At 36.8% G+C, this 16073-nt stretch overlaps 1 protein-coding gene across 1 annotated transcript in view; it reads right to left on the bottom strand.

Annotated features, from left to right (window-relative positions):
* GDI2 (GDP dissociation inhibitor 2) overlaps nucleotides 1-16073 on the bottom strand; it is a 44271-nt gene that overhangs the window by 7879 nt on the left and 20319 nt on the right. Inside the window, exons 4-7 of the mRNA XM_005869505.2 lie at nucleotides 13139-13273; nucleotides 6118-6316; nucleotides 5726-5857; nucleotides 571-670 (exon numbers count right to left, since the gene is read on the bottom strand). Coding sequence (XP_005869567.1) covers nucleotides 571-670; nucleotides 5726-5857; nucleotides 6118-6316; nucleotides 13139-13273 — 566 coding nt within the window. The remainder of the gene's footprint in view (nucleotides 1-570; nucleotides 671-5725; nucleotides 5858-6117; nucleotides 6317-13138; nucleotides 13274-16073) is intronic.

Raw genomic sequence — 16073 nt, 5'->3', positions numbered from 1 at the left:
AGGGATGTCTGACTGCCAGCTTAGGCCTGATCCCCTGGGGAGAAGGCCTAAGCCAGCAGGTGGACATCCCCCTGAGGGGTCCCAGACTGCGAGAGGGCACAGGCCGTGATGAGGGACTCCCCCAAGTGCACAAATTTTTGTGCACCGGGCCTCTAGTATATATATTGTTAAAATTTAACAATTTATTAAATTATAATAACAAAACAGTATTGCCTAATAAGCCCAATTTCAACAAATAAATTATAAGTGGTACTAACAAAGCTAAACTTAAATAAATTTGAGACAGGCATCAACCCACAGTATATACCACTTAGCACTCATCCATAATCCATATTTTATAGTCTCAAGAGGAAGCAACAATCAACAAAACAAAGTATTGATCTGTATTCTTAAAGCACAGACTCATTAACTAGTCCTTAATCATAATGAATACCAGTTTGTTATAAGAAATCAGATATCCATGTAGTCTGAAATCTAGCATAAGTGTCCATACCAAATTTAAGTACTTATTAGATAATAAAGTTTTCTTTACAAGAACACAGTATATTTTAATTGTAAATGCTACTTTACCTCTCCTTCAGATTTAACACCAATCACTTTTCCATTTTGCACAATTATTTCTTCAATTGGTTTATTCAGCATGTAGGTACCTCCATAAATAGCACTTAGCCTAAAAAATTTATTAAATTACAATTGGTAATTTATAATTGTTTCAACTACTAAAGTCTACTTTCCTAGATCTTAATTATAAGCAATATTTATCTTCTCAATTTTCTTCCAAAAGGCATTAGTTTAAAAGTCATTAGAGCATCAATTATAAAAAATAATGAAATATCATATTCAATGATGAATAGTAAGTAAAAAAAAAACAAAAAACAGACCAATAATGAAAGAATAGCTTAAATGTGTCCAATCCTCCTGCATATAAATAAAACTATCAAGAGGCACCGGAGAGTGACTAAACGCAGGCAGAAACGGGGGGGGAAACTTGGAAGGAGGCAACTGGATGAAATATTTATGTGGTTTACATGGATGAGTCTTCCCCTGAGGAAAAGAACTCCCCAGGCCTTATAACACGGAATAGCTATAACAGAAGAAAAAGCCTGTGGTCTTATCATCTTAAGATGACATAGGACAGAATTTGGGGTTGTCAATGGAGATGAAAATTGAGGGTTGGGGGGGAATCCTACAAACAGTAGCCACCAAAGCTGTAAAATCTCTTCCATCCTTAGCTAAGTCCAGAAGTACTTGCACATGAGGGAGACTCCAAGAAAGCCAGCAAAAAAGCAACAGCTGAAAAGCAAAAAGACTTGAGCAGAGATTACAGCTGTAGGTCATAAGGACAAACGAGTCTGAAGTTTGAAACTGCCTTATTAAATTAGGAGCTTGGCAGACACTCGGGGCTTTCCACAGAAACACTAGTACCTACTGTTCCAGGACTAATAAGTCAGCCAAGGACAAAAGACCCCCTTTAAAAAGGCATAAAATCAAAACTCCAAAATTCAAAGTGAACTTATCTGCCAATTTAGAAATTAATACTCTTCAGAGAAAGACTCCAGCATCTCTACAATGAACCAGTAAATATGTCCAGTATATGCTAAAAATTATAAGATATAACAAAAAAAAATGTGATCCAAAGAGGATAAGCAATCAACATAAACACCCATATTACTGATGTTTAAAAAAATGCAGAAGGTTAAAGACAACTATTAGAAATATGATCAAGGATGCCCGGATCAGTGTGCTCAGTGGTTAGCTCAATGGTTAGTGTTTCAGCCCGTGCACAAAAGGATTGTGGATCCAATTCCTCATGAAGGGCATGTACCTGAGTTGCAGGTTCAATCCCTGGTCCCGGTTTGGGCATGTGTGGGAGGCAACCTCTTTCACATCAATGTTTCCCTGTCTTTCACTCTCCCCTCTCTCTCCCTCCCTCTCATTCTCTCTAAAAATCAATTGAAAAAAATATCCTCAGTTGAGGACTAACAAAACAAAACAAGAAAATTTGCAAACATCCTTGTTCAAGGATACATGTTCAAGAATGTTATAAATATAGGAGAGTCAAAATGAGTTACACAGCATCTCACAAGATAAATTAAAACTGTATTTGAAAATAGAAATTCTAGATCTACAAAGTATAATATTAAAAAAAATTAAAACTCACTGAATGGGATTATCAGCCTATTGGAAATAACAGAAACAAGAGTCAATGAACTTGAAGACAAATGAACAGGCATTATCCAATGAAGTAAGGAGAGGGAAAAAATAGACAAAAAAATGAGCAGTGCTGGCCAAGTAGCTCAGTTGACTAGAGCATTCTCTCGATATGCCAAGGTTGTTCGATCCCAGTGTAGGCTCATACAAGAATCAACCAATGAATGCATATATGGCTGGAACAAAAAAACTGATGTTTCTCTCCTCCCCCCCCCATGAACTCTCTCTCTCTCTCTCTCCCTACAAACCAGAAGGTCAAGGTTCAATTCCCGGTCAGGCCACATGCCCAAGGTTGCAAGCTCCATCCCCAGTAAGGGGTATACAGTAGGCAGCCGATCAATGATTCTCTATCACTGATGTTTCTATCTCTCTCTCCCTCCTCTAAAATCAATAAAAATATATTTAAAGAAATAAAAATCAACATATAAAAATGTGTGTTTTTTTTTAAATGAGCAGAGCCTCAATGACCTATGGAATAACACCAAGCATCTAACGTACAAATAATTGGTGTCTCGGAAGAAGAGAAGAGAATATGGGATGAAATATCTAAAGAGGATAGTGATTTAAAAATTACCAATTTGATATAAAAAATGAACTTACACATTCAAGCACTTTAGCAAATGTGAAGCAAAACCACACCTAGACAAATCCTAGTGAAACTGCCATAACCCAAAGAAAATATTTGAAAATAGCTAAAAGAAAAAACCACTATATATACACAAACTAGTAGTGACATCTAACATACACAAATGCATACACGCACACAAACTAAATTTTAAAAATTTAAAGGGATAGCCCTGATCAGTGTTTCTCAGTGGTTACAGGATCAGCCCAAGCACTGAAGGATCCTGGGTTCAATTTCCAGTCAAGGGTAATCCGAACCTGGGTTGCAGGTTCGATCCCCAGCTCTGGTTGGGTTGCACTGGGGAAGCAACCAATCAATATGTCTCTCTCTCACATCAAAGTTTCTCTCTCTCTCTATGTCTCTCTCTCAATGTCTCTCTCACATCAAAGTTTCTCACTCTTTCTCCCCCTCCCTCCCACTCTGCATTATTAACTCAATGTCAACACCCCTTCATAATAAAAACTCTCAGCAAGATACAAATACAAAAATTTTTAATCTAATAAAACCATCTAGAAAATAACATTTAATAATAAAATTTTGAAAACATTTCTCTTAAGACTTGGAATAAAACAAGAGTGTCCATTCTCACAACTTCTATTCATCATTTTTCTATCAGTCCTAGCCAGTGCATAAAGGTGGGGGGAGAAAAGGAGGAACAAAAAGGTTGTAAAAGAAGAAGCTAATCTCTCTGTTCAAAGATGAGATAACTGTGTACAAGGAAAATCCTAAGAAATCTATAAAAACTAGATATAAGGTCAGTATACATAAATCAATTATATTTCTGTATATTAGCACCAAACAACTCTGAAAACAAACTTTCATTAAAAGCAACATCAAAATAACCACACTTACGAATAAATTTGAACAAAAAAAATGCTAGATCTCTACAATGAAGCTACAAGACACTGCTGAGACAAAGAAAACCTAAATATATGAAGAGAGCAAATTCATGCATTGGAAAACTCAGTATTATTAAGATAATTCTCCCCCAAATTGATCTATAGATTTTTTTTATTAAATTTATTGGATGACAGTGGTTAGTAAGATCATATAGGTTTTAAGTGTACATTTTTATGATACATAATCTGTATATTGCATTGTGACCACCCAAAGTCAAATCATCTCCCATCACCATATTTAGTCCCCTTTATTCTTTACTACCCTCCTGATCTATACAGATTTAATTCATCCTAATTAAAATCCCAGCAAGCACTTTTTCTAGAAATTGTCAACCTGTTCTAAAATGTATTTGGAAATACAAAGGACCTCAAATAGCCAAAACATTTTGAAAAAGAACAAAGGTGAGGACTTGCATTACGTGATTTCAAGACTTACTATAAAACTATAATTCAAGACAGTGTGGTAATGGCATAGGGAAATTAAATAGATCACTGGAACAAAAGACACATATATGGTCAAACGATTTTCTGCAAAGGCACCAAGACAACTAGAAAAAGAAATCTTTCCAACAAATGGTGCTAGAACAACTATCGGTATGAAAAAAGTGAACTTTGAGCCCTACCTCACCCCATACACTATTATTTCAAGATGAACCACAGATTGAAACAGAAAGCTAAAACTATAAAGCTTTTAGAAAAAGACATAGGAGAACATCTTTATGCTCTTGAGTTTTCTTAGGACCCCAAAAGCACTAAACATTGGGAAAAAAAAAAAAAAGAGCCCAGCATGGCTCAGTGGTTGAGCATTGACATGAACCAGGAGAGGAAGGAAGGTTCAATTTCCAGTCAGGGCACATGCCTGGGTTGTGGGCTCGATCCCCAGTGTGGGGTATGCAGGAGGCAGCTGAACAATGATTCTCTCTCGTCATTGATGTTTCTCTCTCTCCCTCTCCCTTCCTCTGGAAATCAACAAAAAAATATTTTTTTTTAAAAGATACAACATAAAAATGTAAAGCTTCTGCCACAGATTGGGAGAAAACATTTATAATGCATATATATCTGACAAAAGACTTGCTGTCAGGATACATCAAGATCTACAAATCACAAAGACAACCAATCTTTAAAAATGTACAGAAGACATAAACAATCACACCACAAAATTATACTAACAGCCAACAACCTCATGAAAAGGTGATCAATATTAGTCCTTAAGAAATGTAAATTAAAACCATAATGAGATACTATTTCACACCTACTGGGTAGTTTCAATTAAAGACTGACAACACCCAGGGGATTGTCAAGGGGGGAGGGGGGGGGGACATATGTAATACCCTTTGTAATACTTTAAGCAATAAAACAATTTAAAAAAAAAAAAAAAGACTGACAACACAAATGTTGACAAACATATGGAGCAACTAAAATTCTCAGGCATTGCTGAGTATAAAGTGGTACAATCACTCTCTCAAGTATCCATAAGAGAAAAGGGGGGATATTCACATAATGGAATACTACTCAATACTTTTTACTATAAATGAACTACCACCAGCATGTGTATCAACATAAATGGATCTCAAAAATATTAATCAAAGGTCAGACACAAATGAGTACATACTATATTATCCCCTTTATATAAACTTCAAAAACAGGCAAAAGTATTTTATAGTGATAGAAATTACAAACATAATTGTTATGGTTTGGGAGGGGTGATTATGAGATGATACGAGGGAACTTTCTGGAATGAGAAAAATGTTATCTTGATTCTGGAGTTTTTATTACGCAAGTTTATACATGTATCAAACTCAACATTTTTACTGTAGATCTGTGATTTCGTTGTATGTGAATTTTACTTCAAAAATAAAAAGCATCTCATTATTCACAGGCATATCTTGTCTCATTTTTTACAACCGTATCTCATACACTAGTACTTCTGTGGGAGATGAAGTTCAGAATCAGTGGGGTTTTAGCAAATAGGATAAATATGGGTTCTTACCTTGCAAATCCTTGTGGGAGTTCTCCAAGGCCATACAGTGGATAAAGGTATGGGCTTTTGCCATATCTTGCCAAAGACTCACTGTAAAGTTTAATCCTATTAATGGTTTCACTACATGGTTGATCTAAATAGCTGGAGAAGAGGAAATAAATATTACCAGAGGCTTCGGTTTTCATTCTTGTGTTCAATTTAAAATCTATTTCTGCAGTGATTTCAACTTATTACCTTTGCATTTTACTTAAAAGGTTCTAACATTAATTTGCAACTAGAACCTCTTCTTTCCGTGTATGACATGGCTATATATTTGTTTAGCTAGAATTTCCACATTGGAGAAGTAGGAAATTCAGTTAGCATTCCAAACAATATATAAATCTAAAAACCAGGAAACTTACTCATCAGTTCTGTAAAGTGCCAGGGCATGACCAGTAAAATCTATAACATCTTGGCCCAGATCAAATTTCTTATACACCTCTCGCATTGCAGTCTTCTTAGGATCAATGCCCTCAAAAGTTCTAGCATCATTTTCATCGAAGTTGGCAACATATACTAGGAATTTTCTGAAGCGACGTTTTTCAAACAGCCCCATTAAGCCTAAAAGATAATTTTTCAAAAAGCACACACTCACAATAGAACACTGGAGAAAAGAAAGTATGAAAGGAAAAGTTTAAATTTGCCATGTTATTATTTGAGGCTCTTCTAACACAGTGTGCAATTTAACCAGTTAACTGCCACGCTATTTTGAATTTAATTAAAAAAGGTCCGCCACTTGCCTCTATAGACTCTTATGGCGTACAAATGGTTAAGATATGAGTGTTTGGACAACTTTAAAATAAACTGACATAATTATAACAGATCAGTATGGTCTTCAATTTTAAAGTACAGTAACAACCAGTACTTAATTAAATGTAGTATTTCTAATTATGTTTCTTATTAGGTACAAGGTCAAGATGACTTTGCAAAAACTATTCACGAAGGCATCCAGCTGAATGTTCTTTTAACAACTCTGATACTCGGCCAACTGCCTAAAATTCTGAATACTCTTCCTCTTCTTATCTGTATTTAGATGTTGATTATGCTGCTAGTCACTTTAATGAAGTCCTAAATCATCAGTTTACTGCTTTATACAATAAGAAGTAGTTCATTATACAGCTATAAATGACCACATAATAAACCCTCAGACATTCCTATTAGTCAGTTACTACTACTAGTATACAACAAGCAGAAAGACAAGGGCAAAGAAACAGAAAACTTTCTGGTTTTACAATCTTTTACCCCCTTTCCTAAACTGTACAGCTACTTCCAAAAACAACAGCTTTAAAAATAACAAATTCTCAAGTGTTTCTTTTTTATCTGTTGACAATTTAATGTTTTGATATTTTTAACATTCTTTCCCAAGACTATAACTGAAACCAACAAAACTGAAAATTCAAATGATCATAACCTGACCGGGTAGTTCAGTCGGTTAGAGCATCTTCCAGATATGCCAACTTGCGTGTTTGATCCCAGGTCATAGCACATAAAAAAATCAACCAATAAATGCGTAAGTGGAACAACAAATTGGTGTGTTTTTTTTCTTTCTCTCTCTTCTCTCTTTCTCTCTCTCTAAAATCAATTTAAAAAATTTATAAATGATTATAAGGCTATTAGTGACAGCTGACTACATATTTTACAACCTACCTTTAAAAATGGAGAGAATGCATACACAGTAAAGACATAACGCTAAAAAGAAATATTCTATCACCACATCAGCACCATAGTTAAGACCCAAGTTTAATTGTCTGGTATTGGGTGAAAGACTAAAAAAGAAACATGAGTCACCACTGTAATGCGCTTATATATCAGGTATATATTCTGGTGGAAGCTGCCTGTTGGAACCTACAGCTACCACCAACAGCTTATTGGGGATTACTGCGTAACTTTTTTTAAAAACCAGAATAAAAATCCTAGTGTCTTCTTAAATTCCTCTCCATTTCCTCTTTTTTCGTTCCCTCCCTCCCCTCATCATTATGGCTGGTGACACTGTTTCACAGCCAAGCAGAGGTGCTCCAGCAGCTTCTCCGCCCCTTCCATGGTGTCATGCATGGTGCCAACTAGTGATATCCATTACTAGCAGTATGGCATCAAAACCACCGTGATTACAAACATTTTAGAGATCCAGTGCTCATCCTGAAAGTCATAATTGAAAGAGTTAAAATAATATTTCCTACTGTATAATTTTTATAACAGCTGCTTCTATAATGATGCCTTCCTATTTAAAACTGTACCTCCCTGCCCTAGCCAGCTTGACTCAGTGGATAGAGCATCGGCCTGCAGACTGAAGGGTCCCAGGTTCGATTCCGGCCAAGGGCACATGCCTGGGTTGCAAGCTCGATCCCCAGTGTGGGGTGTGCAGGAGGCAGCCAATCAATGATTCTCTCTCATCTTTGATGTTTCTATCTCTCTCTCCTTCTCCCTTCCTCTCTGAAATCAATAAAGAAATATATTTTAAAAAATAATAATAAAATAAAACTGTACCCCCCATACTCCCTCCACGTTCCAACTTTCTATACAGCATTATTATCATCATGACTTATCCTTATTTACTTATAGTCTGTCTCCTACTAATGTAAACTCCATTAGGGAAGCAATTTTTGTTTACTTTTTTCTTTCTGTTGAACCCTCCCTACTCCCAAACCCAGAAGAGTACCTGGCACATAGCAAGGGCTCAATAAACATTCAATCCATATAATCTTATGGGAGCAAATATAAAAGAAGTTGACTTATTCTTATATTAGGTATACCACATAAAAACAAAAATATTAAAATTATATTAAAAAATTAAAAAAAAATTTTTTTTAGAATTAGTCCCCTTAGTGTCTTACTTTCATTTGAAATAGGTTTGACTTTCATTCATTCACTTATACAATGAAGTTTACTTACCAAAAAAAACACACCAAAACTTTTAAAACATAAAAAAAAACTACAAAATCCAGAGTAGTTTCACTGAGAATAGATAAAAGCTTTTCAATTACCTAGGATGTAACCATAGAATTTTAAAAATTCGCCGAAGCCGGTTTGGCTCAGTGGATAGAGCGTCAGCCTGCGGACTGAAAGGTCCCAGGTTCGATTCCAGTCAAGGGCATGTACCTGGGTTGCGGGCACATCCCCAGTAGGAGATATGCAGGAGGCAGCTGATCGATGTTTCTCTCTCATCAATGTTTCTAACTCTCTGTCTCTCTCCCTTCCTCTCTGTAAAAAATCAATAAAATATATTTTTAAAAAATTAGGGTAGAATCAGTATCATAAAAAAACTAAGATATGGCACACAATATAGAATTCTAATTGTAGAATTAGAGGTGCAGCAAGCACAGCTACCTCAGACCGCTACAAGCCCTGGGATTCACTTAGATCTGTGATATCAAAGGTGATTTGATGCCAAGGTGTTCCAGATAAATAGATGCCTCACAGCAGTAAGAATAAGAATAAATAAACAAGCTAAAGATTTAGCTTTTCGAAGCTATTCATGAAAACTTCTCAAAACATTTCTGAACATACTAATTGTGTTCAACATTCTGTAGACGTCATATATATTTCTCATTGATTTCACAAAAATAACATCTGACCAAGCAACAAATTATTTACTGGAACCTTGGCTTTTTAGCTGGCATCATGAACTATCTATCTATCACGAGAACCAAGAGTGTCTACAGATCTGAAAAAAAAAGCAATGGTAACGGGCTACATTAATAGAAGTATATTGTCCTAGGAAAGTAATAGTCCCACTGACACAGAGCAGACAACATTTGGAGTACTATGTCTGGTCTGTTTGCAATACTATTATTATACACTAGAGGCCCAGTGTATGAAAATTGTGCACTAGGGGGAGGGGGGTACCTCAGCCCGAGCAGTCGAATATCCTTAGCGCTGCCGCGGAGGCAGGAGAGGCTCCCACCACCGTGGCTGCACTCGTCAGCCATGAGCCCAGCTCAGGGCTTCTGGCTGAGCAGTGCTCCCCCTGTAGGAGCGCACTGACCACCAGGGGACAGCTCCAGCATTGAGTGTCTGCCCCCTGGTGGTCAGTGCATGTCATAGCGACCAGTCGTTCCACCGTTCAGTTGGTTTGCATATTAGCCTTTTATTATATAGGATAGGATCATCTTGGCAAATCAGAGAATTTACAAAAAAAGTGTATAAGAGATCAAGATAGCATATTATATGAGAAACAATCACAGAAACTAGAAATGTTTACCATGAAGAAAAAAGAATCAGATGGTACATAACAGTTAAAATATTTTTAAAAGCTGTATATACTATATATAGTACAGTAGTTACAACTATGGGGGGTTCTTGAGTCAGATAAATCTGACTTCCAGCCAGTTCTACCAGTCAGAAGTTATGCTACTTTGGGCTTTTCTTTCACATCGCTATATCTGTTTTCCCATCTGTAAAAAATAATAGCACCCACATCTCACAGGTTTGTAATAAAGGACTACATAAACTAAAATTAGATAACACACAGAGTGTGTTACAGCATACAGTACATGTATGCTGGCAAACATGTTCAGTAAATGTAAGCTATAATCCTATACAATAAAAGCCTAATATGCTAAGTGTCCGGTCAACTGGTCAGCCATTCAACCAACCAAAGCGTAATATGCTAATGATATGCTAAGGTCGCTCAATCGCTTGCTATGACATGCACTGACCACCAGGGGGCAGACGGTCGACCGGTCAACCAGTCGCTATGACGTGCACTGACCATTGGGGGCAGACGCTCTGACCAGTAGGTTAGCTTGCTGCTGGGGTCCGGCTGGCGAGACGAGCCGGACATGCCCTGGAGCCCTCCCATGGTTCCTCCCCAGCTGGCCAACATCCCGCGTCTCTCCCCAGCCCCAATGGTGTACCAGTGGGGTCCCTTGGCCTGGCTGCTCCCTCTCACAATCCAGGACCCCCTCGGGATGTCAGAGAGCCAATTTTGGCCTGATTCCGCAGGCCAGGTCGAGGGACCCCACTGGTGCACAAATCCATATACTGGGCCTCCAGTTAAAACTATAAAGTAATTTATTCATATCTTTCTCTTTTATTTTACATTTCTCTTGAACTTCCCTACCTCGACACTTTTCCTTATCTCATTCACTAACTTTGTCTAGAATTTCCTTGCCACCATTGACTTCAAAACTCTATCCACTAATATAAAAACAGCTGCTGATAAGGTAGTGATATGGTAAAAATTCATCAAACTATATTCTAAAAAAACAGGTAAATTCTACTGTATATAAATTATACCTCAATAAACCTAACTTAAAAATATATACATTAAGCCCAGCCAGAGTGACTCAGTGGTTGAGGGTCGACCTAAAACCAGGAGTCACAGTTCGATTTCTGATCAGGGCACTTGGACGGGTTACAGGCTCAATCCCTAGTGTGGGGCATGCTGGAGGCAGTCTATCAGTGATTCTCTCTCATCACTGATGTTTTTGTCTTTCTCTCTCCCTTCCTCTCTGAAATCAATAAAAATATATTTTAAAATAAATCCATAGGTAAGAGCTCAAAGGTAATAAAAAATAAAAAGCACAAACTTTGTTTAAAAGGAATGTATTCAACCTCTTGCATTCCTAGTTCTATGAAAACACTTTATGCAATTATACTCACTGTCATATTTTATTATATTTTTTAATATATTTTTTAATTGATTTCAGAGAAGAAGGGAAAGGGAGAGATAGAAACATCAATCAGAGAGAATCAGCAATTAGCTGCTTTCCGCATACCCCCACTAGGGATCTTTAAAATATTTAAAACTAGAGGCCAGGTGCACAAAATTGTGCACGGGTAGGGTCCCTAGGCCTGGCTGGCAATCAGAGCCAATTGGGGCCTTACAGCTGCCAGCTGGGGCCTTCCTTCATTCCATGCTGCCCCCTGGTGGTTAGCATATGTCATAGCAAGCGACCATACTCCCAGTCTCCCGGTCAAACTCTCGAGAGGACAATTTGCATATTAGGCTTTTATATATATGGAAGACAGCCTGGCCAGTGTTGCTCAGTGGTTGAGTGTAAACCTATGAACCAGGAGGTCACGGTTCGATTCCTGCTCAGGGGACATGCCTGGGTTGTGGGCTCACACTATGGGGAGTGTGGGAGGCAGCCGATCAATGATTCTCTTTCATCATCGATGTTTCTATCTCTCCCTCTCCCTTTCTCTCTGAAATCATTAAAAATATGTTTAAAAAAAAAGGATTTAAAATAATTTCTAACCCATGATTACACCACTAACTCCCTTCAATTTAATTTGGAGCCATTCCCTTCCTTTCCCAATTGTCAATTCTAACCTAGCAAAACTATTAGTGGATTTTTTTTTACTATCCAGCTATAGTGTCTTTCAACATTTTAGGCCCAATATTTTCTCCCCTAATAGCAAGAAGTAAATAAATGGAGTTAGGAAAAACTGCCAAAATAAATAAGAAAACTTTTCCACATTTATGCCAAAATAAAATTACTGGAGAATTTATCGATCCTTTTCCTATTCTCCCAAACCTTTCCCTCCTCTAAACTTCTAAAACATCTAGTATATAAAACTCATCTACTCCTTAGTTATACAAATTTGTCCTTTCTTAAACTGCTCTGTACAACAACTAGAACACCCTAAAGAACAGAGGTCCTTTCTAGGGGTGTTTGCTATTTAAGAGATCAAAACAGAAAATGTTAACCAGGAATCTTTGGTTGAGCCAGTGGAGGAAATAATTTAGGGCAGAGAATAAAATCACACCATACTCACTAGAAATTCCTAAAAAGAGAGATTTTGGAGAATGGCAACAGCACCAACTTAGAAGATGGGTTTCGCCAGATCAGAGTTCTTTTCTTTTTCAACAGGTTGGACAATATAGTCTAAGTCCTAGGACCTAGACTCTAGGAGGTCAGCTTAATACGGTTAAGAACACAGGCTTTGGAGCAATCCCTCCAGGGTTTCAATTCCCATCCTGCTACTTAAATCACTTATGTGATTTTAGGCCTGAATTTTCTTATCTATAAAATGGAAAACTTACTTCATAAAGGTGTTTTAAAAGCCAAGTAAGAAAATGAATGTGAAGTGTTTATTTAGCACAGAGGCTAACACACAGGAAACACAAAAAACCAACTGCTCTTATGAATTATTATTATGAAAAGAGCACTACTAGACCTAGACATAGAGATGGTCATGATATAGAGATGGTCATTTAAACTCTCTTTAAATGTCAAAAAGAACAGAAAAATTTGAACATTCTGTTCATTAAGGTATTCTCAACTGCCCAGAATAGTGTCTGGCATGTAATACACATTCAATAAATATTTTTTGATCGAATGAGTGGATGAGGGTTGATGTAACGGATATTAAATTTAATCTCTAAGAGTCATTTTCCATTGTGAAACCTTAACATTCTGAAAAAATAAAATTACTTACTAGATGCCAGGGCTTCTGCTTCAGTGGAAGGAACCTTGTAAATTTTTCCTCCCTTATAGACAAAGCTCCCTTCAGTCACTTTGAAATCCAGATAACGAGTGACTTCTGTATAAAGTAGCATCTTAACCAGCTGACCTATAAAAGTCACACAATTCAAATTATAATTAATATCCTACTACCCTTAAAAACTAGCAGAAAATACATTTACCAATATTAATGGCTTCATAATTTGTTAGCATTGTCCAATAACTCCTACAAAAAGTCTCCAAAGCCATATTTTAAATGAGACAATCAGAATGCATACCTATTTGTTAGCATATTTAGAAGTATTTTTTAATGTACAACTTCAAGGTTAATAACTTCATTAACTTGCTTTTGTAAAAGCTACACAATTATTACAGGTATGAGGTTACAATTATAATACTACTGAAATAGGTTGGGTTACTTTAAAGTTCGTGTTATATTTTAAAGAGAGGCAAATCAAAGGCAAAAATTTTCAGGAATTTATGCTTTACAGTTTCTATGTCAATTTATATTAATAAAACAAACATTAATTTCAGATTTAAAAAAAAGCAAAAAACAAAAAAGCAAAATAAATAAATAAATGGGAGGGTGGGAAGACAGGCATACAATTAAAATATTACCTACCTAGAAACCAAAGAAATTCTGGTATGCTAAAAATAGCAAACTTCTTTTAGAAATAAAATTATTTTAAAACTCATTTGAAAAGCACACTAAAGCAGTCAAAATAAAAAGGTTTTCTTTGAAAACAAGAAATAATGACAAGAGCATTATGCAGCCAGATATTAAAGTGCATTGTACAATTATATTGGTTAGTCCACATATCAGTCAAAAACAATACAGACCCCACATATAAGAATTTAACATATCATAAAAGTTTAAATCAAAGTGGAAAAAATAAATGGTGCTGAGGGACAAATGACTCACCATTTTGATAAAAAAAATAAATTTCAATCTCTACTTCTCAAAGAACAGGATAATAAAATCGGTAATTTACATAGAAAATAGGTGAAAAAAAGGAAACTGTAAAACTATTTTAAAGTATTACTATTATATAACCTTGAGGTAGAAAAATTTTAAGCATACCCTTCCAAATCACGACAATGAAAGAAAGATCAACCTATATGACTACATGAAATTTAAAAGCTTTTGCACACACACACACAAAATACAACAGTAATGTAAAAGGCCAATCACAAACTGGAAAAGGTATTTTAAACATATTTTTAAAGAGTATAGCCTTGCCCTGACTGGTTTGGCTCAGTGGATAGAGCGTCGGCCTGCGGACTGAAGGGTCCCGGGTTCGATTCAGGTCAAAGGCATGTACCTTGGTTGCGGGCACATCCCCAGTAGGGGGCGTGCAGGAGGCAGCTGATCGAAGTTTCTCTCTCATAGATGTTTCTAGCTTTCTATCCCTCTCCCTTCCTCTCTGTAAAAAATCAATAAAACATATTTTTAAAAAAAAAGAGTATAGCCTTTATAAAGAGCACTTTACAACAATAAGAAAAAACACAAAACCTCAACAGAAAAATATGCAAAAGCACAAGGCTAAAACAGTTCACTAAAAAATACAAAAACCACCGTAGCTGGTTTGGCTCAGTGGATAAAGCGTCGGCTTGCAGACTGAAGGGTCTCAGGTTTGATTCCGATCAAGGGCACATACAGGGGTTGCAGGCTCGATCCCCAGTAGGAGGCATGCAGGAGGCAGCCAATCAATGATTCTCTCTCTTTATTGATGTTTCTATCTCTCCCCCTCCCTTCCTCTCTGAAATAAATAAAAAACAATAACAACAATAATAATAAAAGAATACAAAAGCCACCCTGGCTGGTGTAGCTCTACAGTTAGAGCGTCGGCCTGCACACCAAAGGGTCACGGGTTCGATTCCCAGTCAAGGGCACATTCCTGGGTTTTGGGTTCCCTCCCCAGCCATAGGCGAGCGTGCAAGAGGCAATCATTAGATGTGTCACACATTGGTGTTTCTCTCCCCCGCCCCCCCACCTCGTTTCACTCTCTCTGAAAAAGTAATGGGGGGAAAAAACCCTCATGTGATGATTAATAAATAAAAAAAGAATATAAAAGCCAATAAACATCTAGAAATCATTTCACCTTCTAATAAATAGATTTTTAAAATCAATTATTTTGTCTTTTAGTACAACAAAATGACAAAAAATAAAATGAATGATATCTGGGTTTTGGTAAAGGTACTGGGAAAGGGGAAGTCTCACAATCTAATGGTGATTAGCAATATAAAGGGAAAGCCTTAAGAAATCATTCTGCCCTGGCCGGCTTGGCTCAGTGGATAGAGTGTCGGCCTGCGGACTGAAGGGTCCCAGGTTCGATTCCAGCGAGGGCACATGCCTGGGTTGCGGGCTCGATCCCCAGTAGGGGGTGTGCAGGAGCCAGCTGATCAATGATTCTCTCTCATCATTGATGTTTCTATCTCTCTTTCCTTCTCCCTTCCTCTCTGAAATCAATAAATATATTTAGTTAAAAAAAAAGAAATCATTCCATCATTCCCTTTATCCCCATAATATGCTTCAAGAAGTATACAATGAGATTTATCACATAAACACAGATGAGCTCTCTCGTGTTCTCTCTCTCTCTCTCTCTCACACACACACACACACACACACAAATGCTCATAGTCTATCAGTTGAAAAACATGACTGGGGAGAAAATTAAAAAAAAATAAATAAATAAATATATATATATATAGCCTGGCAGGTTATACATCAAAATATATTAACTATAATTCTAGATGGTGAATTCTGATTACATAAATTTTATTTCCTTTCTGCTTATGTTTTCTAATTTCAATAAAATAATTTTAGCCATAACCGGTTTGGCTCAGTGGATAGAGCATAGGCCTGTGGACTGAAAGGTCCCAGGTTCGATTCCAGTCAAGGGCATGTA

This window comes from Myotis brandtii, unplaced genomic scaffold (genome assembly GCF_000412655.1).
Source record: "Myotis brandtii unplaced genomic scaffold, ASM41265v1 scaffold297, whole genome shotgun sequence".
NCBI classification, from domain to species: Eukaryota; Metazoa; Chordata; class Mammalia; order Chiroptera; family Vespertilionidae; genus Myotis; species Myotis brandtii.
This window is presented reverse-complemented; position numbering and strand designations above follow the sequence as displayed.